General features: G+C 39.3%; 1 protein-coding gene across 1 annotated transcript; it reads right to left on the bottom strand.

Annotated features, from left to right (window-relative positions):
• Positions 1 to 1,406: 1,406 nt before the first annotated feature.
• On the bottom strand, positions 1,407 to 24,889 carry LOC137297616 (next to BRCA1 gene 1 protein-like). Its single transcript, XM_067829489.1, has 19 exons — positions 24,629 to 24,889; positions 19,370 to 19,438; positions 18,754 to 18,795; positions 16,948 to 17,207; positions 15,998 to 16,088; positions 15,536 to 15,775; positions 14,611 to 14,740; positions 13,918 to 13,990; positions 12,921 to 13,124; positions 11,686 to 11,886; positions 11,056 to 11,185; positions 10,644 to 10,758; positions 9,314 to 9,525; positions 8,614 to 8,998; positions 7,704 to 7,862; positions 6,823 to 6,993; positions 6,022 to 6,334; positions 5,548 to 5,662; positions 1,407 to 4,693 (listed from the first exon to the last, which is right to left on the bottom strand). Exons 1-19 carry the CDS (start codon positions 24,737 to 24,739, stop codon positions 4,385 to 4,387), a joined length of 3,330 nt encoding a protein of 1,109 aa, XP_067685590.1. The 5' UTR covers positions 24,740 to 24,889; the 3' UTR covers positions 1,407 to 4,384.
• Positions 24,890 to 27,220: the final 2,331 nt, after the last annotated feature.

The raw sequence follows: 27,220 nt of genomic DNA on the forward strand, positions 1-27,220 counted from the left end.
GATCTATGATGAGTAAGCGGGAATTTGCGCTAGTAAAATGTAATAAAGTCTCATATTCAAGTGAATATATGACGACATGTAACAGCCGTGAAGCAAAACAGGTTCTCTTGTATGTGGGCAAACGAGGGTCCATTCGGTCACAAATAGTTGCAAGAACCTTTCCGAACCAGCTTCAAACAGAACGTTTATCACGAGACGTGCCTAGTGCGTTTTTATCAAATGTTTGAACCTCTGACACCTCATCCTTTGTTGTTTGACAAAGTTTCAGATGATAATGGAGTAACTTCTCTTCAGTTTAATACCCTCTAGAGATCGCCGTGAGATCTCAACGTCGTGAGACCATTATTTGTCTATTGTATCGATTCTGCTTATGGTAGAGTTGTCGCTTCCTTTATTTCATTCATTGTTTGTTTATGACGTCAGTCGACAGTGGACAATACCGTGAATAATTCATCATCTTTGAGTGAATGAGTATGGTTTACCCCTTTGCTGTCCTGACTTTCAAGGGGCCTGAGTTTACGTGTTGTTTAAGGTCAACACCAGAACAAGGAAGTCGACTGCCAGCTCCACCATATAACACCCTGGCCTTCAATGAGCCCACAGCTATCCCCCAATGGGACAAACTAGGCAAACATCTGCATTAAAGTCAAAGGCCGTTCACCACATTGGAAGAAGTTGGACAGGCGCTGCACGATAAGTAGGACAAACTCGCTCAATTCGCTATTGGGAGATTTATACGTAGTATGCCACGTGGATCGAATGCATATTGGACAAATCGTGACGCACTGCGCACCATTTATCTAAAGTCATCAACTTTTAAATTTCTCATCTCACCGTGGTGTCCTTCAAGTACGTCAGAACATTTACCAACTCATTAAGGCGACGGACAACTATTAGTAGAAACTCATTTCTTACACAGTTTTTGACATTTTCATTATTCCTGAATATCCGTACTATTTTCTTTATGGAGAACATACCACGCAATGGAAGTTAAAGAACGCTCCATTCCTCCCATCGTAAACATCCCCAGGCCTTGCAGTTCAGTAAATGTAAGACAAAAATTATCTGCCCTTGATTTTCATTACGATTAGACCACAGGCAAACTGTAGAGCAAATGTGGTTGCGCACCATAGAGAATATGACAAATCTTGTTCTCGCATCGCTTGCATATATGAAGATTGGTCATTTTCTCTATGCTGCGCAACTCATTTGCGCTACAGTTGGACTGTGATTTGACTGACCAATCATAACTATCACAGACAGCATGCCAAAAGGCAGGTCAGAAATGTGAAACCCTGGATTTCGTCGCGCAGCTTTAGTTAATCTGTCATTTACAAGTTCACAAACGACAAGCAAAACGTCTACAACCGTTACACCTTCCAAACAGACAACAGAAACAGCCAAACTGAACATGACATTTTATTATTACTGTGGGGGAAGTCTTCAAATCCAAACAAAGACACAAAAAAAACAAAAGTCAAAATTCATAGAAACATAAAATATCAACATTCAAAGCGCTATGTCTAGAGCTATGCTATCTACTGTGGAATAAATTATTTCTTCATTCTATCACAAAGATGACATAAAATCTAATGTTTTTTCCATCCGACAGATCTGTATTTTGGTAAATCATTATCCAAACATGAACAGTTTTCCATTCACTGTGTAACATTTTTTGTGGGGAACCATTTTATAAAAAAGCATACATAACAGCTACAGGAAAACTCAAAGATTTACCTTCGGTTTGGCATCTTTAGTACTGATACCTAAATTCTTAAACAGTAGTAGCTTGTGTGGTTGGGCATGACAAAATAAAAAATCTCAGCAAAACAATCATAAAACTTCAGTAATGGAGGACAAGCTTATCAAGGCCCTGTTCAGATTAATTTCAACTTAAAAACAAACATTAAATGCCTTGTGTGAACAATTACTTATTTAACAATTACAACTGTTTGGGAAAGACAGTTACTAGTTTCACCTTAGGGGCTATAAGACAAATATGAGTTACCTGTTTCACACTTCTTCAGTCATTTTGTAAAGGGTGACAAATACTTCCTCGTGAAATTAGTTGGTAAGTGAACTTCACAATGCCAAGTTTCCAACTAAATGAAAACGTTTCAATTTACCAGGGGCACTAAGTATACACAGGTTAATATTCCTCTATATGTTTACAAGGGAGGCAAGTCGACAAAGGAAAATACATATCCCACACAGTTATTCACAGCTGATATAGAAATGAGGTACAGATTGGTGAAAACATGCTGGCAAGCTTTTATAAACAGAGACAGCCAAAGAAACAGATTGCATTACTTAGTATTTTGTTTAATGAGCCAAACATTTTCAACATGTATATGGAAAGATACAGGATGGCTTGTTTGTGCTTACAGCCTTTCAAGGATATTCCAAAACAAAATCAGTGGCATTACTTTGTGAGTACTTATGAGGTAAACCAAGAAACAAAAGATTACAAAAAGAAATCACTGTCTCAGAAAATGTTTGACAGGTTTTCTCAACAAGGAAAATGTAGAGTGACAAAAAAGCTCATGCATAATAAATAAACAAGTCTATGCTAGTAGATGAAACATTTGCATATACCAGTGAATACAATGATTAATCTTCAAGTTATCTACAATAGCACTTTCTTGCTGAGGTCTGCTTTTACTGTTACGTAATTTGCAGATTAACAAACACAATCCTCTGACATAAGCACAGAAACGTCCTCACATGTCCAAATATACCTTAAGAAAGACATGACTAACAGATTTAAAACAAAGAGCATTCATAAATATATTTATTCAGTATTCAAAGTAATCAAACATTGTCATCCAACTGTTGAAAATCTGAGTGAAATAATCCTTTTAGAGAAGCATTCCTTTTTCTATTCTGTGTCCTAAGTGTCAAAATTTTTATTTATCTAAATATCAGATTTGATTTGTTTAGACAAATTTGTCACTGAAAGAATTTGAGACAAGCAAGGATATTTCCCCTTTCTCACATCCAATTTCAAACATACAACATCTAGGCTTCCACACACAGATTGTAATACAGGGTGCAATAGTGTCAGGAATATATACAACTAATCACCACTGCAGGATTGTACCAACACAAGCTTAAACAAGATATAACCATTCAGGGAGATAACTAGTTAAACAAAACAAGTTCTCACTACTGGTGGCTTGCCCCAACTGGGATTACTGATGATAAACCTGAGCAACAGCATGTTTGAGGTCTTGGGTAAGGGATTTATCTCAGAGAAGAATGCATTCATTTTCAAACTAAGAGAGCATTTCTACTTGCCACATTATTTTGCCTAACTGAAATGAGAATGTGCTCTTCCTTGGCATACAGTTTTTTAACTTTATTAACAGTTTTGAAATAATGCTATAAACAATCAAAATATGTCACTTGATGAAAGCCTTACTTCAGAATCTGAAATACAGTTTTCAAAAATTATAATTGTTTCAAATAATAAATTTGATGTGGCTATGTCAACATGCTAAAAATCATTTCAAGCTCACTGACCAAAATTTTCTACTTCCTGAAAGAATGGAACAAAATTTGGGATTCGGAAAATTCAAGTGGACTAGATATACACTAAAAGTATCTGTTATGGTATCCCAGTTTAATGCTTATATGCAAGTACCCACCTTTCAGCTATCACAGTTTTACATACATTACAATACACCTTGACCCTAGTCTATAAACAGACATAAAACAGTGATAGAAATACACATATGCTAAACACTGCAAATGAACCATATATCACATTAGAATCATAATGATATGTCAAAGTCTAATCTAGGCTTAAGTTATTCAGTATTCAACCACATTCCTTGTGAGCCAAAATTCCTTGTAGTAACAATAATGAACGAGTTAAAAAAAACATTTTAAACATTTTCATAAATATTTCCATCAGCATCAACGCATAACATGAATGGCTAACACATCTTCAGGGCATATTAGAGAAAGATCTTTGCTTGAACCTTGAAAAAATATCAAGTTACCAATAAGGTAAAATCAGTTTCAAAGCCAAATAAAGAACAGATTACGTTTAAGCATAATCTCATTGACCAGAAATTTGAGACTGCACAGTCAAAAACTGGAGATACATAATGCCAAACTGTTGAAGCAGGAAAATGATAATCAGTGTGTATGTATTATAGAAAATTTGCTTGTTCATGTGATCGCTGTACAAGTGAGTGTATGCTATTATCCTACTCTACATCTTCACTCCAACTATGTACATCATTCTAGGTCTCTGTTCCAACCAGTCGAAAATGCATCACACTCCACACAACAACCAGACGCTGTTCAAATAGAAACTATCGCTCTCCTTTCGACATGATCATTCGCTCAGTCTTTCTCTCTCGTCTGGCAACCCATGTCACTGATTGGTCGCCCCATGTCTGGCTGCTGACCAATCCCTCTCCGACTGCTGCAGCAGCTCTTGAATAACCGGCTCCAGATCGCCGTTGAAACGTTCCAACAGCCCCTTGTTCAGTTCACGGTTGCAGAAGCCCATCTCCATCAAACGGACCATGGGATCACTGGTCACTGGCTTGGGCTCTTGTGGGCTTGGACCAGTCCATGTGCTCTGTGGGGGGACATAATTGTCCTCTGGAGGAGTCCAAGTACTCTCAGGAGGATTCCAAGTGTTCTTGGGAGGTGTCCAATTGTTCTCATTGGGTTTCCACTGTAAGATGAAGGAGTTTGTATACTTGGTAGGAAGAAGTATATTTTCAGCTTTCTCTAGTGACTATAATACGATTAGACATAAAAGTCAATACGGCCTGATATTTGCTTCTCTGCTATATTCAAAAGGATTCTGGTTATGAAACAAATTCTCAGGTGCATTCTATTGATATTAAAGAATCTTATTTAAAAGCTTGATTTGTATCATTAAGCACTGTTATTCAAAAAATGAACAAACACATCTTGGTCTAGTTTGGGTCCTTGCAATATTATAACTACTTGGCATGTAATAATGACTTAACTGATGGACACCTTTCCAGTCTAAACATGAAAATCCCTCAGCTTATTCTAGTAGTTAAAGTCATCTAACTGTTGGTGGTATGTATAAGGAAGCTTTGCCACTCATTATATATATGTCAGTTCAGTTCCCAGTTTTCCGTTCCCAAGCTCTGAATAAAGAAGAACTGTAAGGCCTAACTGTTACTGCCATATAAATTTTCAAACTGCTAAGGCAACCAGTAAAACTATCTATCACTGATCCCAGATAATATGTCTAATAAAGGAGAAGATTGCAAAATACGGCAGGCCAAGGTCATAATGATGAAAAGGGCATAGAGAGGTGGTGACAAACCTACAATCATTTGTGGATTTGTGATTTGAGCCCACATCAAAGAACTCTATCAGAACAATCAGTGAGAGTTTTGTTTTTATGCCGCTTTCAGTAATATTCCAGCAATATCACGACAGGGTACACCTGTAACGGGCTTCACACACTGTACCAAAATAAGGCAGAACAAAGAGGGACAACCATACAGAGAAATGGGGCACTCAATTCCCATCAGAGAACATGCATACCTGTTTGGCCTGCATGGAGTTGAACACATCCTTGGTGGTGCTGTAAGCCTTGGCGCCAGCCTTCGTTGCTGCGATGATAGCTGTGTGGAACAGCTGGTTCACAAACTCTGAGGGACTGTAAGAGAACGGCACATACTGTTGAGTTCAACTCTGACAATCAACACACTGTATAATAATGTAAATCTTTAAATACTTGCGTCTCAAAATGCCACACCTAGACAAATATGTGACTCAATATTAACGTGACATCCCCCTTGGGCTAGATATCAATAAAGTTTATAGAAACCACTCATTGTTAACTAAATATCAATCGATTGTTGATAAAAATCTGAGAAGTAAATTTGCGCAAATATGCCAAATCAAGATACTTGATATCACTGAAGAACAGTGACCATGGATCACGAATCAAAAAGAAAAATGGTGTCTCAAAATTAGGTCAAGCAAAAGATTTTATGACTGCTTCAAATTGCTCACGTAGACTGAATAGGAGATGTTCCCTCCCGATCCTCTTCTGAGTTCTGATTCTCATCCACCACCTTGGCTGACTGTATTGGCACAGCTGCAGAAGCTGCTCCCTGCTCCTCCTCCGCATCCTCCAACTGCTTTGTCTCAGTCTCGTCCATCTGGGGTTGTTCTCCTTCCACTTCCTGTGGAGGAACCGTGACCTCGTTTCCCTGGACAGCTGGTTCGGGGTCAAGAGCCGGAGTTGAGACTACATTGGACGTGGTCAGCATTTCATCCAACGAGGGCTGAGGAGTAACGCTCGTGTCCTCTGACAGATTCTCATCTGTATGACAGAGGCAAGTAATTGTTACTGCATTCCACATTCATTAATATGCAAAAGCACTATACATAACCTGATATGTGTAAACAAAGTTACCAAGATATCATTTGGAAAGGGTATTTCATACTTCAAAATATTTTAGTGATCATAATGCTTGGTAAACATATATTAACAATATCAAAGTAATATTAGAAAGTTGATTAAAGAACATATAACAGGTCCAACCATACACAGAAAACACCAACTTCAGAAACAAGGTCACCCAGACAATAGATACCTACATCGAGTAGGTTACTCTCCAAGTATGTTATAGTGGCATACTGACATGTAAAATATATATAATCATTTTGAAAGGACATGAAGTACTAAGTAGTTTGATCTGTGTAGACTATCCAAAAACAAATGATTCTGATTGTTACTTGGATCCCCAAACAATGATCAGTGCTGAATGGATCAACTGTTTCTTGTACAATCAGGACAGATTTCCTCACCTGGAACCCCTATCTCATTCTGGTTGTCATCCACAGGGCCTGCTGCTGAGCGTGCGAGTGGCACCTCAGTGTTGAAGCAGTCTGGCAGTGGGACGATGCAGTAGTCGTCAGAGTCGTCATCAGACAGAGACAGGCTGCTCAGAGACTCAATGTCAGCTTCATCAAATGTGTCTGAAACAAAATCGGTTCTTGGTTATTTTAATATGCTTAATTTTCAGTGGCATCAAATCTTGTCAGAAAAGCCTATAATATATATGGTTGTGAAACACTACGTAGTGGTATTGAAGACTGGATGTCAAGCTCACACCACCAATTAGACCTGTGACTGACGTAGCAGGCACTTAATGGAATGGGAGTGAGTGAGTTAGTTTTTCACATCTTTTAGCAATATTCCAGCAATATCATGGCAGGGAACACCTGGAATGGGCTTCACAGATTGTACCTATGAGGGGAACTGAACCCAGGTTTCAGCATGATGAGCAAAGACTTTAATCATTAGGTTACCACACCATTCCAAATGGAAGAGGAAGTAAAGAATCAGAAACTTAGGTGCTCATAATATCAATCACTTAAGTAAACAGTCAAAACACAACTCCAGGCCATACCTTTAATCAACACTTGCAAAAAATGGCATCTGTCTTACTGGCATTGCTAGTCTCCGTGTTTATGGAGCAGTGTAGAAGCCTGGTGGTTAAAGCATTCACTCACCACGCCAAAGACCTGAGTTTGATTAACCACATGGCTACTATGTGTGAAGACCATTTCTGGTATCCCCTTGTTGATACTGCTGGAACATAACTAAAAGTGGCATAAAACTTAATTCACCCACTCACACTTACTGAGGCAAAGAGATATAATAACACACTGAGACAAATTGGTACCTGGTTTCAGCTCTAGACTGGCCATTCTCTGCTGAACATACTCAGTGAGGTGGGGCAGGTTATTCTCAGCCTCGCTGCCCACCAGCTCCACGCTGCTGCTGTTGGACACAGTTGCAGGAATAAATGGTTCTGGAGCTGGAGACTTGGGAGGACTTACATCTGGAATACATAACCACATATCATCAATGGTCATTTGGGAGGTGCCACTTGTAATGAGTGAGTTTAGTTTTACGCCGCACTCAGCAATATTCCAGCTATATGGTGACGGTCTGTAAATAATTGAGTCTGGACCAGACAATCCAGTGATCATCAACATGAATATTGATCTGCTCAATTGGGAACTGATGACATATGTCAACCAAGTCAGCGAGCCTGACCACCAAATCCTGTTAGTCGTCTCTTGCGACAAGCATAGTCACCTTTTATGGCAAGCATGGGTTGCTGAAGGCCTATTCTACCCTGGACTTTCACAGGTGCCACTTGTACATCCTAGATTATAATAAGCTTATGTAAGCTACCCAAAACTATACCAGACTGATACTCCAAACTTGAGGACAAACTCCTGCCAAATTTCTGTGGGTAACGTCCCTGTGTTATTATACCTAGATCACAGGCCGTGGGTTGGCCATGTGATAAAAGTGTTTGCTCAGAATGCTGTAGCCCCGAGGTCGATTTCCCACATGGGTACAACATATAAAGCCCAGTTCCAGAGTCCTACTATGATATTGCTGAAATATAGCTAAATGCAGCATAAAACTCACTCACTCACTGTACACAGGTCACCTGGACTTGATTTCAGTAACAGAGATACATTTCTTGGACTACCAGTGTTATCACTTACAGTTCTTCACGCTTAACTCATACAGTACTAACCCAAACACACTCTTATTATGCCATGTACAATACCCACCAAGTGGCGTGTTGTTGGGGGTCGCTGTCTGTGAGGCCTTGGATGTTTTTCTATCTGACAGATCTAGGAACTCAAAGGAAAGCAGGTCAACCACTCCCTCTACTGCAGTAGCTTCACCAAATTTGGGTAGGCCAGCTTTGCTCACCACCTCCAACATCTCAGTTTCCACCTGTATAGCCACACTTTCTGTGACCTTGACCTCACTCTCATCAACCTTAACCTCGCTCTCTTCGACCTTGACCTCAGTAGGTTCAACTATTGCCTCTTCCTTGACTTCCGGGATAACAGCGGCAGGGACAAGCTTGGATGCCATGATGAGTGGGGCTGTTTGTTTCTCTTCTACAGCCTCCAAGAATATTTCTTCAGCTGGATCATCAACCTGTGGCTGCAGATAAAACAATAAACGGGTTCAGTACACAAACGATCTCGTAACCCTTTCCTAGTCAATTCACTTCTTTCAGTCAAATGAATTTTGTCACAAGCCAAGAGCAGAGCCATGATCTTAATACACTTGTACAGACAATTTGAATTCAACCAATGAAAAATGTTGCTGTATGGTAATTCAATACTCATTTAGAGACAGTAATACTCTTACTCAGCAACCATGACACATGCTCTGAGCTCTAATCAGCCTGACTGTTAACAATTTATAATGGCTGATAGACTGTGTAGTCACTGATTGTGTACTCAAGGACAGTACCTCCTCAAACTTCTCCTCTGGATCTTCCTCATCGTCCTTGCAAACAGCGGCTGACTCTGCTTCTCCCTTCCCATCAGTAGAATCCACCATCTTCAGCTGGTCTGGGCGTGTTGGCTCCAGGACTTCTTTGGGCTCCACATCAATGGTGCACCACACTCTGTGGCCAAAGTTCACCCCTCGGTCGAACAGCTTCCAGTGACTCTGGTATCTTCCTGCAATCATCAATATGTATCACCTAACAGTGATGTGTTTCACATAGCCATACCACCATCATCTGTTACTTGAAGTAATTCTATATCTTAAACACGACTTTAGGTGTGAACATAGAGGATAGTAATATTACCAGTAATTCACAATTTGGTATATGATACACTCCACGTACATGCACATACACCTGCTTTGTAACTGGCTTTCTAAACAAATCAAGGCTTGAATTCAACCTTGAATTCATGGAGAGGGGAAACTGAAACATCTTTGCTCCTTGTGTAAGTAAGATGTATCAAAGTCTTATGGAAGCGTATGCACTGCTTGAATGACAGTAAAAAGGGGGATACTGGAGAAAAACTTGTTCTAAGAGCAAATGTATTTAAGAGCATTTTTACATATTTCAGTATGGTGGATGCAGGTGTAGATCCTTGTCTTTCTCATGTTTGTCTGGGACAATGACCTTGGTGTTTCTCATGTGAGTTTGGGCGAGTGACTTTGATCATATTGATATGCATTTGGGACAATGACCTTGATCTTACTGATGTGAGTTTGGGACAATGATCCTGTGCCAAAGGCCAAACAGCAATTCAATACTGTCAAGCTAAATGGGCAAGGAATGGCATTTGACATGCAGGCTGTAGATATAATCACTTGGTTTGTTGCTGATGTAAATTAGTTGCAGGTAATGACATGCCTAGGGGGATGCAACTCTGGTGAGCAAATGAATTGCATTTTTCCTTCATGATTTGAGAGACTGAAATAATGCTGGGTATTAGGCGACTTTTACAAATTTTCAAGCAATGTCACAAGAGTGAATAATGGGAAGAGACTGTACCAAAGTTGTGAATAGAACCTGAAGCTTTGGGGTGACAAGAAAACAGCTCCACACTTTAACTTTCATAGTGAGCATTCAATATGAATATGAACAAATGACATGTACACAAAACAGCCTACCATTTCTTGCATGTGTGACAGGCACAGTGTGTCTAGCTAAGTCAAGTGCTTTACCAAATTCATTGCTAATATTTAGATAAGTTAATTAAGACAAAGATGACAACCTCAATGTCATCTCCCTGACCTTGACAAGAAACATGAAAATACAAGCAGAGAAGTAATAACTGACCTGGGTCCTCTGGTGCAATCAGCTCCACAGTGATGTTCCCCTCCTGGCTAGGGGGCAGGGCAGGGACTGCCACCTCAGTCTTGGGAGCAGGGATAGTACCCCACATCAGTCGCAGCTGCAACAAATAATCACTTCATGGAGAACAAAGATTATCTGGATTTACATCTGAGTATCCAATTCAAGCCATTTTATCTTCTGTTTAACAAAAACTAAAACGAGGTATAGGCACATTCTGTGAGCTAAGTAAATAATCAAGTCTCAAACAGACAATCCAGTGATTGACAATGTTAGCAATGACCCATCCTATCAGGATACACAAAAGTTGGGAAGATTAGTAACCGAGTTCTAGGTACAACAGGACACATTACATCTGGGCAAAATAGAGAGGCTGGCAGCTGTGTGAGGCACTGACCTGGGTGGAATCTGACCACTGATGGCTGCCAGTATTCTTCATCCTCCAAGTCTTCTGCATGCGAGTTCCAGGCTGGACACAAGTGTAGTCAGGGATGGTGATGTCCCTCACAAATTCTGCTCCCAGAACCCTGCAATACAGGCACAGAATCATTTTAACACTTTAAGACCATGGTAGGAGTCCTTGGCTGACTCACAAGAGTACTTCAGCTGAGCCAAGTGGATGGATTAGACGTACTGATAGAAGTATTTCAAGAGTGGCAAGGGAGAGGCTGGATTTACAGAAGGGGGTATGTCAACTAAGGCAGTGGGAGAGGCTGGACTGTCTGATAGGGGTATGTCAACTGTGGCAATGAGAGAAGCTGGACTTTGATAGGGGTATTTCAAGTGTGACAATAAGAGAGGCTGGACTGACTGATTGGGGTATTTCAACTGTGGCAAACTTAGTGACTGGACTTACTAATAGGGGTATTTCAACTGTGGCAGTGAGAGAGGTTGGACATATTGATAGGGGTATTTCAACTGTGACAATAGGAGACGCTTACTGATGCACATTTCAACTGTGGCAATGGGAGAGGCTGGACTTACTGACAGGTATTTCAACTGTGGTAAACAACATGGTTTGACTTACTGATAGGGGTACTTGAACTGTGGCAAGGGGAGTGCCTGGGTTTCAACCTTCTCCTTCTTCTGAGGGTGGTCCTTCATTGCATGAACATCCAGTTTCTCCAGCTTACGCTTCAGCTTGTCCTCCTTCCTCTTCTGCTTCTCCTGCACCTTCTCCTCACGCTTCTTCATCTTTTCCTGGCGCCGAGCCAACTTCTCAGCCACTCTGAATAAGGGGCAACATACATTGACTCTAACAATCAGGGGCAACATACATAGCAATAAGGGGTAACGTACACGCAACCTAGCAACCTGACATATCTGAAGCATTCAAGCCAGCATGTGGTTCTGTCTTGAAACATAAAAACGCCACATCTCGGTATTACCTCTTCTCCCAAACATGGGGGTCTCAGTTACCCCTACATATTAGACTTAAGCGCTCTTGTTGACAACTATAAGCATCCACTGAAGTAACATTTTAGTAGAAATGTAATTTTCTGAATAAAATTGGTATTTTATACTTATCCTAACTCATGCTTACTATGCGTATCTCCTCCCTCTCTGCGAAGGTAGCTGAACACTAGAAATCCCTTAAAGTTCCCATCCAATTGAAGCAGACGTACAATACACTCTCCCATCGGCGAATACGAAAACGAACATGACACAACCTAGATAATAGGACTGAAAATCAAGCAGAAACCTACTGCTGCACCGGGACCAAAAGCACCTCCAACCGTCCTCATCAGGAAATGAAGTCAAAAGTGAGAAGCATGGCTGGTCATGAAACTGTATTGGAGGGAGGCTGATGATCGGTGAGTTTATTGTACGTGCGCTTCGAATATAGAACTTCAAGGCATTTCAAGAGTTCCACTATCTTCACATAGAGGGAGGAGATAAGATATTACGCATTAGTCAGGATAAGGAAAAATCTGTATGTTTTGACAATTTCTTTACAGCCTTGAATGAATCATTGAATGCATGGTGCATGTGACTGCTCTGAAAGAAACAACCAAATTCTCAGCGAAGTCATGGATGTGTTGAGGGTCAGTGAATAATATTGTGCTTCCTACCTGTTGCAGAGAACTAATTTTCCGTGTCCAGTCTCAATATTTATACATACAGGGAGCACATTTGCGTGCCACGTAAAATCTTGCCACATTATCCCATTATTGTTGCCTTTGTTCAAAATCAATAATAAAGATCTATTTCCTCATACACAATGCCTGAATGAATATGCTTCCTGTCATAGAGGACACCTACTTCCTGGCTCGGAGACGGTCATGCTCCTCGGTGTGTCTCTCTGTGTTGTCTGCATACAACAGGTGTTTCAACAAAGGCACCTTCCGGCCATCCTTCAGCCCAGCGTCCAGACACGGGCGCCGTAGCTTGATGAAGACATGGTCCTGATCATGAATACCCGGCTTGCTCTCACACTCTTCACACAGATCGAAATTAGGGCAGTTGCTGTCAAGAAAATGAACATTTTATAACCATTGAAATACGATGTTCTTTAGTTGTATAATGCAGCATTCATTAATATTCTAACAAGAAGACAGTCATCAATATCCCCCGCATTAACTCCAATTTCAGTCTAAGTCACACTTGTTGCCATGGAAACACCAAAAATATCTATGAGTCAAGGTTGGTGACGAAATATTGAACGGATTTAGAGTTCTGCTCCGGAAAAGACAAATGTGCATAGACGGATGGGGTGCATTTTAATACCCCCAGCAAAAAGCATTGGGAATCTGGACCACACTATTACATGGCTGTCATCAACAGAATATTGGTGCAACTTGTACAACTGGGATATATGGTGGCATGCACTGTTGCAGGAAGTGAGTCTGATCTGCTTAGTTGTCTACAAAGTCTACACAGGCTCTTCCTGGTTAATACAAATGAAGACAAGCCAGTGATCAATAACATGAACATCGATCTAAGCACCTGCGATATGATGACGTGTCAACCAAGTCAGCGAGCCTGACCACTTGATCCCATTAGTCGCTTCTTATGACAAACATGGTTTCCTCGAGACCAATTCTAATCCACATGTTCACAGGTCAAGAAGCACTGACACGACAGTTTCAAAATATTCCTAAACACCTTGCTGATAGTAAAGATTCCAAATGGTCATGGAAGAAAATACATTGAAATCTACAAACCATTCCTGACCCACTCCAGTACACTACATGCAAGGTACATATATCCTTGTAAATGTTTAAGTGTTCCCACTTTCTTTCCCCATAGTTAAACTTACCCACACTTGTATCTTGGTCCGATGATGGTTTTCTGACACTTGTCACACAAAATCTTCTCATGTAAATACAAAGCTGTAAAGGGAACATTAGCTGAATAGAAATGTCACAGTCAGCAACATTTTATGCTACCAGTGTTTCAAAATGACTATGACAGCTTGTATAACCCAATCTGGGCCAGACAAATCTCTCGTTGATACAGTGATATATTTCCCTACCCTTAGGGGTTTAATGAAAATCAATTGACCATGCCCCTCATTCCAATTTACTTCATAAATACTACACCATTACGTTCATAGTTTATGGATCAATACGCTTTCAAATGTCATTCTCAGCCCCCGGCAAGTATATAACCATGAGATGCTAGGTTAACAGTCTTTCCTATCTAATGCTATTTTGGGCAAACTCACTTGGTTAAAAAGATGCATTTTTCAAAGAAGTCATTAGCCCTAGATACATAACTTGTATTTGAAGCCCTCGCGAAGGTCTGAAATTTGGAACTGGTCACAAAAGCTTCAACTCTGCATGACCAAATGCCCTTAACTTTCCCTGATTTCTGATTTCTGTCCTGTGCACTGTATACAGAACAATGAGAGTCCGGGTTATCCTGAAATCCCCAAATTGTTTCAAACACTTCCCCTCCACATCTTAAAACAAATCATACTAAGCAAAAATTTGAAGGTAAGTGTACATACGGTGTGAGCTGCGATTCTCCTTACGATCCCTGGCACCATAGGGCCAGGCTGAGTCCAGGCCACGAAGCACCTGCTTGACCGTCTTCTTGGTGACATCATGCACAATTTCATTCCTTAGCTCTTGCTTCAGCTGAAAGGGAAATGCTCATCAGGACCTTAGACTCATGAGCCCTATTTCTCTTTGTGACTAACTCAAATAATGAACTACGTATACAAAGTATGAGTTGATACGGAAGGTGATTATGCAGAGGTACTAGCATGGCTCGGTGGAAATCATGGGCCTTTTTCAAGTGATCTTATCACTGTGGGGATGGTAATGCCAATACTTTCACGTAAGCTAAAAACACTTTGCCATACAGGGCCTCCTTTCATGAAGCACTAAGGTGATCAAAGTCACTCAGGTAACCTTATACAGTGGCCCATAACACTCTAACAAATTTTAACACTGTTTCCATTTTTGAACTCCGTCTAGGCATTCAAGTCCTCCAAACATACAAATCCACCTTCCATCTAGGACAGTTTCTTAGAAAATCTTTCCCCACTATCTTGGACGGATGGACAGACAAACAGAGCTCAAACCTATATCCCCCTCACCTTGTGAGGAGGGATGATAACATGACGAAGCTGTCAACATCATAACACTACTATATCATTTATATCACAGATATACAAAAGGACAACAAGGTGTACTTCCTAATCCATCATAATTTAAGTCTCTCAAAGATACTGAACAGCAAAGGAAATGCAAATTAAACAAACAAAAATAAATGAAATAGCATAAAAGTAGGCATTCATGTTTTTGTTTTCTACTAAAAAAATTTACAAATAGACAGCATGGCGGTTCTTTTATTTACAGTACACATCACTGATAAAGTAAGGTGGTGATTTCCAACACAAGAGATCACTCATCAAGATTAATACTCACCTTCTCCATGAAGTGCACAAATGCCTGGTATGGCATGGCCTCTCCATCTCCTTCATCAGACTTTGTGGAGGATAGTTCTCCCGACTCCTGGTCCTGATTTTCGCCAAGTTTGTCTGCAACATGCTTGATCAGCTTGTCCATCTCCTTTGAGGACTGGTCACTGCCCTCAATTTCATAGTAACAAGCTTTCTTTCGTACAACAGGTTCATGGTAGGCAGGCTTGATAGGCTCTGGCAGTATCTAAGCACATGAAACAAGACTTAAATCACAACAAGACATGCATTTTATCTGGGATCACACTTTCTCAGTAATGTATAGAATCTGGTAACTGAGTGAGTTGAGTACCATCCCGGATTCAAACAATTACTCTCAGAGTGAGGTACCTGATCGCCTGCACACAAAAGCATTGGTTGCAGCATTCATTCCAACATCATCCAAATCACACCTGTCTGCTCTGCTCACCTGGTTGTGGATGAGTCCAGTCTCTTCATCAAACACATGTTTGGGTGTCACTTCACCAGTCTCAGCAAGCTCTGAGGCTACTTCAGGTTGACTACAGAACAAGAGACGATAAATACATGAGTTTCAAGAATCAGTTAACATATGCTCAGCATTAGCAAAAGCAAGGGAAGCAACTCGTGTCAAATCAGTTTTCAGAAAACAGTTCATAAGCTTGTGAAATGCACACAAAAACAGTTAATGCCAAGATTTGTCTCGATTAAATGCACATCATGACATCATGCACTTGTTAGTGAAATGGGTTCTCTTCTCTTTTAGCTGATGTTACATGTAGGCAATAGTTCATGCTTAACAACTGAAAATGGAAATCAAGGATTCGCTGCATACTTGGGGTTGACAATAGGTCTCTGAGCAGGCAATACTGGGTGCAGATTTTGTGGAAAGTTCACAAAAGACTTGTTAGCCCGGTTGTTTTTCGGTGCATTTTAAACACCTGAGTGATGGTATCCATCACAAAGTGTTCACAACCGACAGACATGCAATGATCAAAGCTAACTGCCTTAACTGAACTGTGTTCACTAAAACAATCAGAGAGAGAGGTGGGATAGTACTTGTGTCAACATGACAACACCTGTCTATGCGAGATCAACTTACAACAAATTAAGGAAGAGTGCATACTAGTACTCATGATGACTAAACATTGAAATCATAAAGTAGTGTTCATTGTTTATGAACATGTGTTGTTCACATGGTCAAATGGTTCATTGGCTGTCGGTTGTTCGTACTTGAGTATTTGTCACAATTTGACATGAACATATTTCACCTGGTATGATTATAGATGCACGATCTTTTAGTGCCAAAATGCGAAAATTAATTCCATGCGAAAATAACTCTGATTACAGTTGTCTGCCTTTGACACAACATACACAAGTCGACTGTACATATGACCTCACCTGTCTGTGTGCTGTGTAATTTGAATCTCCACTTTCTCAACTTCCTTTGATGCTTCAGCAATGGCCTCTGCTTTGGCACATGCCTGCTGCACAACCTCCCCAGTACCAGGAGATAGCAGACTCTGTTCCTCCTTCTCTGCATCAGTGAACAGTGACTGGGGGTCCACATGGATCATATGGACTTCTGCTGGGACATACTCAACATCCTGGTCCATGGTCTTCACATTCAGCTGCAGCACGTTGGCTGTAGTTGATGCATACTGGAGACAGACACTTGAGGTCATTATGCCCCTCACCCAATGGTGACATTTTTCACATGGTATTATCAGATTATCGAAATTCCTTTATGTTGAAATATTACTTCTAAGATGCCTGCACCTTGGTCAAGGGATAGTAACCAGTTATATCAATAATCTTCTCGGTATATGTTCTGATATATCTCAACTAGTACATTGGATGCATCTATGGCTTGGACCAATCATTGTATTACCTCCCTTTTTATCCAATGGTGTCTACACTGGGAAGTGGAGCATAACAATCACAAGACTTCATATTTATAAAAATCATAGCATATCATAATTCACTTTCACTTCTTTCATATAACCGAATAATATTGGCAACGCAATTGTTGCAGAGGTACCCTGAAAGAGATAGAAGGTGTTCTTGCATATATTTTCTTCAGGTGTCAGAGCTGTCAATTTGAAATCTGAGTCATACAGCAGAAAGCATCTTTGTTGACACTGGAAAGCTTGGTTATAATGTCTTATCTGAATGACTACTGTGACAACCTGGATCTTGCAAAGTGTGGTAATATAACTATAGGGCCAAGTCGTAGATGCATATTTGGAGATATATTAGAACATATACCCTGGAGGTCCCCGTGGATGGGTTACCAGCAAGGTATGGAAATCTGTAAGAAACTTCACTGAAAATCCCCTTTTTCTCGTAGTGTACAGATGACATGCTGTGGATATGAATCCAGGGCTCCAGATAATATTTCAGCATGAGGAGTATGTATCCCTTATGTTCTAAATATAAGAGTACTGGCAAAACTTAGAGTACTGAATGGAAATTAATGGCATGTAAGTAATCTTGTATTTCGTTTCATATATGCACCACAACATTGCTACTCTTATGTAAACAGGTCAATAAACAATAAAGCAACGTTTTTCACCATTGTAAATTATACTAAGACTGGACATCATTGCTTTTGCATATCTGCTACATTTTCTGATTTTTTCACTACTGTATTGTGCATATTTTTTCTCCATACATATGCCAATACGGCCGTTATCTGGACCCCTTATTCGTCACCAGATGATGGAATTCATACATTAACTATTCTAAATAGTAAAATACTGCTGCTGCCTAAATACCTCAAGTACTTTACATAACCAAATGACATAAATACACCAAACTTTGAAAAAAAAACTCCAAAGACTCAAATAATAATTAAGAATCTGATTGATTGACTGACTTATTTTTATCACTGTTTTAAATATTTGAGTTCGGATACAGATACCATTAACCTCATCAAAAACACATCCAGCCAAACCTATACAAAATTAACACAGGGTACACAGAATAGAGAATGACAGAGTAGCAGAAAACAGTGTTTAATAACTTAGAAGAAACATACACTGCCTTAATAGAAGAAAACACTGCTAAAGAGTGCCTTAAAAGGAAACTACACTTAACAACACCTTGGAAACAAATTATACTTAACAATACTTCAGAAGACAGATATGTTTAATAATGCTTTAGATAAGAGATTCTAAAGAGAGTTTAAAACACTTAATTACTTACCCTGAAAGCTTCTTGTAACTCATCATTGCTGCTCAAAATACACTGAAATTAAAGGTGAGATATTACAAAACATTTGGGGCATCATCTCACTGACAAAACATCTGAAAAATCATCATGGCTGCCTTTTTTCATTTTGACATGGTAAAATGTGAGCTTTACGAAAGTAAATAGCAGTTGATTCTTCTGAACATAGAAGGAGTGAGTGAATGAGTTCAGTTTTACGCTGCACACCACAATATTCCAGCTATATGGCAGCGGTCTGTAAATGATCAAGTCTGGATCAGACAATTCAGTGAGCAACAGCATGGGCATCGATCTGCACAACTGGGAACCGGTGACATGAGTCAACCAAGTCAGCGAGCTTGACCACCCGATCCTATTAGGTCACCTCTTACAACAAGCATCGTCGCCTATTATGGCAAGCATGGGTTGCTGAAGGCCTATTCTTCTCTGGACACCTTAACAAAGGTCTACAAATCTACATCAAAATGTTGCAGGATGATATCATAAAGGGGTCGTCAACCATAAAGTATAATGCACTTCTTATTATACATCAACTTCTAAAATGCCAATCAAACGATCAATGTGTGTAACTCTTATACATAAAGTCACCTACCAGGTCCCCATCTTCATCCTGGTAGCGGACATCGAGCTCATCGGGCTGGTTATCATACAGAGCCAGTAGCTGAAAGACAACATCAAAAGTGAGTAGATGTTGTGACTTACCTAGGCTCCACAGTGAGTGAGTGAGTGAGTGAGTGAGTGAGTTTAGTTTAGTTTTACACAGTTACCACTATCACAGTTGGGGGGGGGGGGGGGGGGGGGACCCCCAGAAATGGGTTTCACATATTGTACCTGTGTAGGGAATCAGCCCTGGATCTTCAGTGTGATGAGCAGACACGTCAACCATTAGGTTACCCCACTATCCCATACCCCAGATTAGTGTAAAAGGGGGAACTGGGTTAGACTATTGGTTAAAGCATTTGCTCACCATGCAGATGGTTCATGTTTAATTCCCCACTTGAGTACAAAGTGTGAAGCCCATTCCTGGTGTCCAGTGCCAGTATGTTTCATTTGTCCTCTGGTGGGTAATATATTACACAAAATCCTACATGTTTCCTTTTCGTAGTTGATGTGACAATGTGGTACCTGTTTAAATAGTTTAATACATCAAGGCAACCATACTGACCATACTGAATCTCTCATGATGCTAAACCATACCTCAAGTGACTACTTCAGTTCATGCAATACAGTTTGGTAGCCTACGAACCTTACAATCTCAAAATTACAATTGTTCATAGTACATACTTGTTTAAAAATCACATACTGTCAAAACCAATTTAACATGTACTGCTTGGGAGTACTTTTATCAAATTACCTAAATCCAATGCAATTCTGATTGGTTTGATATTTTCTCACATCACATTCATCAATAGTATGACAAGTTTTCTGCAGTTTACAGAAAAGGACGAGTTGTGACCCAAATCCTATCAACTAGAGGAAGTAACCACCCATCAACCAACTATAGCTGTGCAAGCCAACTAGTGTTGGTAATTGGTTGAGCCTTCATCATCGATCATTGGATTATCAAAACAATCGACCATCGATTAATGATTGATCATTCAGTTAGTATCTAACCTCCAGGTGATATGATACGAGACCATTACAAGTCTTGTCACTGGCTGTTACCGTCACATGCAAGCATCACATCAGATAGTTCCATGTTATGTGCTTATATGCTTGCCTTTATTACCAGATACTGACTTATTGTGACCTGAGATGGATACACATGCTATGATGTAAGTGCTAAGTGAGTGAAATTCACATTGAAAACAGTGTAAATACATATTGGCTTACATAATACAGATATATAGATACATATTAACCAGTCATGATCGATCACAGATGTTATCATTGATTCTTTTATTACTATTCAATCATTGATGAGATCAATTAATTGGCACACTACTAAAGCTAATCAATAAACACTATGCTACCAAACTTTTGGTTTGGTTTGTGTTTATGCAGAGACATGTTTAAAAGTTCTACAGCACTATCCTAGAATTATTCACATTTCCTTTTCATATTTTGGTTTCATTCACTGTTTCCTTGTTTAGCTACGATCGTGACCCTACCTGACTCAATCAACAAGAATAGTGTTTGACCTGTGTGCATGGCTCACGACAGGATCCTCTTGTTTATCATTGTTTATGTATCGATTCTAACCAATCCTGCTATCAATGCACATCCTCATTGACCTTCAGCATGAATGTAACAATCATGTTTAAACAAACTGAGATCCAACAACCTAAACATCTGTTGGTTTGTTAAAACCACAGTGAGCAATATTCCTGCTGTATGCTACGGTCTGTAAACAATCAAGGCTGGACTGAACAATCCTGTAACTGAGATTATGAACATAGATCTATGCAGGTTGGATACTATGACATTGACAAAGTCAGTGGGTCTGATCCTATTAGTTGTGTCATGCATGGGTAACTTCAGATTATTTCTAATCTGGATTTTTATAAGTATATCCCTAACGGCTATGGTTAATTCTTTCCAGCCATTGCTAACTTGTTCAAGTGGCCACACTTCACAATATTTCTTCATACTGGGAGAAAATGAATCTGTCATACAGATCCTGAAACGTTCTCAATACAGTTCATGCAAGTCTAGAATATATTGCAAGTTTAGATTACTGCAGTTTTTCAAAAGAATAGTCCCTGGGCTTCTTTTACCATTGTTTATGAAAATAATTTTGAAAATGTTTCTTTCTATAAAGCATGTTTATCCAAGGTGTTAGTCTAGGAGAAAATTGTCAGTGTTAGTCCTCTTGCCAACTTGTCTTGAGACTATCACTAAAAAATGAAGTAGCAGGCAAGTGTATTTGTCTAATCCTCACCATATTCTTCAAATTGCCCATTGCAAATTAACAGTCTTTACTATGATGGTGCGTATTAATTTGAGCTTGCTGACACATATCCAGCAACCAAAATTAATTTCACACTGAGCTGACCAGATATCAGCCTGGATTGCCTCTTGAATACAAGGAGATTGGGTAGCTAAACATGTTGGCTCATATTGCAGCAGGTCAGGGTTCGACTCCCCACATTGGTACAATATGTGAAACCCTTCTCTGGTGCCCCCTCAATGCTACTGCTGGAATGTTGCTAAAAGCAGTGTAAAACAATACTCACTCATTCATCCAATGCAATTTAGTAGACTAATTGTTATAACAAACTGTATTGGAAAATGAGAGATGGCCCCATTCATCATGCTCAAGTTTACTTTCAGCTTTCCATTGGCTCAGACTGTGTCAGCTGACTGGATAACTGTCATTGGGGCGAGGCACATATAAGCTTACACAACATGTACAGCGTGAACAAGGGATTCAGATACAACAGAAGCTGCCACAGCAATATAGTTCTTGGAACAGTTATCTCAAATGAAATGAGAACTTGTACAGACAAACAATACCAGTGGCTATCTATCTACTAACTGCCATACACAGCATGTTATGGTACATAGATTTCTAATTCAACTACAACACATTTGGACCAAATCAATGATTTGTATACTATGACTTAATATGGAAGTGTGTGCATGTGTGTTCTTCTCCAATCATCAACGATCCAATGAAACCTGCTTGCTACTAAAATATAACACCCATTATTACTCTAAATCTACACGGCTATCTACACCTGTCTAAGGTTAGTTTGTACTTTGCTAACAGAAAGGTATTATTACTATTAATTTTTATCAGGTGTGAAATACTCTAATTGGTTACCAACACAGAATCATGTAAGCTGGCCCCTTCATAAGCAAAATAAGCACAGTCATCCTCACTGATTGTACGGAGCCACATAAAGAAAATGTTTATTTACTCAATTAGATTTGACAGTATCGTAAGCCAAATGATAAATGACTAAATCCTGTTTACAAAACATGTACAAATACTGACAAAGACACCATCACAGACAAACTAGAATTTGAATGGCATTTTGCATGTTTTATGAAGCATCGTTTATTTGGTCAACAAGTCCAACTGGATAGTAAACCTTGTATTGACCGACTGTCACCTCAACACTTGTCTACAAGTGTGATGAGGTCTACAGAACCTACAGCCATATAACTTAGTTATACTGCTGAGTCATTCATCACAGATGTCAAAACAGGACAGTTCACACAAAACAACTAATCTTCATCCAAACAACTCTTTGCATGAGAATTCAGGAACAATGTCATAATACCCATATGGAATGTTCTACAGAAATGTTCTATCTTGCTATATTTATTAATCCATAATAACACAAATATTCTGAAAATGACTTGAGATGGAACACATATTTTCACCTCACTAACAATCCTAACATGGTTAACAGGCAAAACATGAATTTCCACATATTAAATTTTGTACCTTTGTAGTCCTCTCAGATGTCCTCTTGTGTGAAAGGACTATAGTTCTGGGTGGACATGTCACAACTCTATGTGGACTAATCCCCAGGATCCACAAAATATTTCAAGTAAACAAGCCCCGGCATTGTTTAACAAAGGGATCTTAGTGATAAGATGATTGTAACTAGTGGTGGTCCTATTAACTGAAATAATCGAAGACAGGTCATAGTGACATAACAACCAAGCAATCGATCATGTTTCCACATAACAAAAAATTGCGGAGAAAGTGTTTGCATTAATAATCTTTTTCACAAAGTTGGTTTTGTTACATTTATAAAGCACAAGAAGTTCTTTCCAGGTCATGGTTGAAGAATTTATCTTAAAGACTCCAGTATGTTTATGTTTCCAACAATACTTCTCATCATTTTAATATGTTAATTTTGTAAAATTTGAAAGAAACATACATTTTTCTTTATTGTTTTCAAAGCACCACTTTTCAACAAACTGTAAAATATTATACCTTTCCCCAATACTTTTGTAATGCTTTTTGATGACCCACCCTCAGCTGATTCTCAGTACTTCTAAACACGAGAAAGATGGACACCACAACGTAACATTTTGGGTGGTCTATCAAATGACCCATGTCTAAGACAATTCACATTTGACTAAGCTGATTGGAACTTTGCCAGTTTATGAAATGCTATGCTTGGTAAGCGTGACAAAGAGAAAAGCTGCGGCCAAAAATGTCCTTCCTGCTTTAGTAATTACATCCTGTTTCATTCATCTATGGTGAGCAAACCAATTTTTAAGTTTAGATTTGACAAAATAACAGTAATTTACACATTCTTTATTTATATCCTTGACAAATAGATTCTATTCCACGTACACATGTAATGAAACAGACATATCCATGTCTGAATTTTTATTATACAAAAAGACACATCTTCATATCCATATATTAACATTATTGAATGTTCATGATAATTTGAATGGTAAACCTTCTGTTCTGTTCTTGAACAGCTGTTATTAGAGCGGTCGCCAATCTAATGGACTTTTTTCACAATCAGCTGACGGCTAGACAACGGCGATGCGGTAAACCTTTGACCTCTTTAGTAGGTCATAACAATGTCCGTGAAAGGGTATTTTGGAATAATTCAACCCACAAAGATTGGCAAACACTTTGTAATAAAGGGTACTGTGTTGTACAAACCAACCCGTTACGCATATCAGCTGACATTCAAGACACTTAGTGTCTATAAGGAATGACAACACAACAAAATGTCGGCTACCATTGCACCACAAGATGTAAACAAACGCTCTTACGTTCAATCTAAGAAGCTATTCCATGACACATGCATCCCCTTCTCACAAACTTTTGATTACCAACTTATAACGTATCAAATAAAAGTAAAATCAAGCAAATTCACACATATTTAAAGACATACTCAGAGGTAAATTTTCAATATTGTTGTCTCACCATCGCTCGAAGATCTCGCCATGAAATTCCTTGGCTGATGTAAAAAGGCTCGGGCTGCACATCGTCTGATTGTCCCAGAAGCTTCACTGCTATCACTATAGCCTCGCTCATTTTCTCTTAATGTCGGATTTATGTTTCAAACACAGTGACAACTTGTATAAGACTGGTCACATATAATTGTTTCAAAGCCCTAATCGTAGATCAGGGAAACCCAGCGGCCATCTTTGCTTCGTGATCCTTACAACGCACCTTGTGCAATGTGGAAGAATATAGTCCAATATTTCTTCTCAGGAAAATCATAATTGCACAATTTACATTTCAACAGTTGTACGTATTTGGAACGTAGGAGTAATAGGCAATGTATTGGTGTAACAGAAATCTATGAATAGTCATTATTAAGAGTTTGGCGTATGAATATTGCATTTTCCAAAACAACAACAAAATTAGTTACTATTTATAGAACATGACGCGCTTCCTTGTGCCATACGTAAACACACTGACACTCATTGGTCACGTGCGTTGGTATCACCTCCACGCACAGTACATTCTCGAAAGACACGTACACAGTTCTGTCAGTAGAGTGCAGGAAAGTCTCTTTTACAGAGTCTGTACGGCGGCATACAGTAATTTAACAGTCTCATATGTAACTGACCAAAAAGACACAATTGTACCTCGAGTGATTTTTTTAAAGATTTGATAAAAATCCATATTCAAGACGGAGATAGGGAAACGAAGCCCGTCCATTATGACATTATACGGATGAAAGCTGTCAGTATTTGTTCTGATTCAGGTATTATTTATTCAGGATGCTGTGGGTATTTGTATTTAAGGGCGATAGTAACAAAATTAAAGTTTCTGTTATATTTCACGGTCTGATAGTTTTGTGGGTGAGGGATGCCAGCTGATGCAGAACGAAGGTAGATAACTCTACTTTGTGATTATACCGCCGACCTTTTCGCGAGAGGCTATACAACGCCAACTGTTTTTCCCATAATGACTGCATGGCTAGGGACTTGATGATTGAGGGGTTGCAGATGGGTCACACAGGGTTTTTTTCTGGGGAGGCAGGAGGTGTCATCAATTTTGTACATTTTGCTTGAGAGGTCAGCAATTATTATGTACATGTAAGTATTACGAAAAACAAACATTATGGTTAGGGGAGGGGGATGTTGTCAATTTGCGCATGCTTTTCCATAAAAATCATCATCACACACGCACAGAGAGAGAGAGAGAGAGAGAGGGAGAGAGAGAGAGAGAGAGAGAGAGAGAGAGTTTAGGACTACGATAATACTTTTTAAAGAGACAATCCGTCATCACACAAGTGATCCTTATAAAGTGCCCTCTTCATCATACCAAGTTCTACATGCAACTGAAAGTAGTCTTGGTTGTTTAACTGATGTGTCAACGAACAATATGGGCACACTTGGAATCGGATTTTGGCATGTACAACGAACAGTTGTGACTCCACCAGCTGACTCGGACATAGACGTAGTGCTTGACTAAAGCTTCAACGTCAGATGCAACGTAAAACACAAATTTGCAGATTCTGATACCTTTCGGTATGCACTTACCGAAACAAATCATCAAAAAAGCCAATTCAACCTATAAGGTTAAAAGAAACGCGGTGAAAAAAGGCCCGCAAAATCGGACTTCAAACGATTCACTAATTTCCCCCTAGAGCTGGGAGGAAAAGTGTTTACAACAACTCTGATAATCTACTCGTTACATGAACTTGTCTACCTGCCTGTCTGCTAATGACAATACGCAATGCACAACTTCAACCACTGACCTAATGCAGTTTGAAATTATCACATCATATTATCATCGGGCTTATGAGCCATAAACAAAGAGCCAATGAAAAGGTTTCGTTACACTTGAGTGCACAGCCACCGGCTCTGACTGGGTTCGGTATCGCGTCTGCTTCGTTTCGAGGCCGGTAAACCCAAGTACAAAATATTGCACTTTTGATTTGCGATTATGCGCTTATTATTTTGTTTATTTGTTTTTTCTTAATCAACAATGCATTTTCCATATCATGAATAAAAGATAGCTGTGTTTTAATTATGTTTGATTTTTTGGTTGCATGTGACCTTTAATGTCTGACCATTATATTTTGGGTCAATGAAGTCTCAGCCATACACACTGCGCGTAGATTTTCTGTAAGCTGTGGCATGAGGATGAAATTAACGCGATTTCCACAACATTCCAACGCTTGAGAATAATCAATCGTTCTTTAATGTTTGGTATGTGAACTTCATATGTCAAAGAGCATGCAAAAAGTGAGTAAGTTCATTGTGCACAAAGTGCACATGCCATGCGCGATACGTGACATCTACATGTTTTCTTCGGGTTACTTTTATAACTTTTCTATTATTTGTTAGTGCAGATTTATGTACTGAACAGATACCCCTTTCCGTTAGTATGTAATGACTATACTTTAATATTAATAACGAAAAAGAAAGGCATAACATCAAATAATACATCGTTAGGTTTTTTCCAGTTCTATATTTCAAATGTATAGGGCCCTCGAGATGAGTGGTCTACAAACATTCCATACGCCGTTTCGTCATGTTTGAAATATGCGTAAATATT

Source organism: Haliotis asinina, chromosome 10, assembly GCF_037392515.1.
Source record: "Haliotis asinina isolate JCU_RB_2024 chromosome 10, JCU_Hal_asi_v2, whole genome shotgun sequence".
Lineage (NCBI taxonomy): Eukaryota > Metazoa > Mollusca > Gastropoda > Lepetellida > Haliotidae > Haliotis > Haliotis asinina.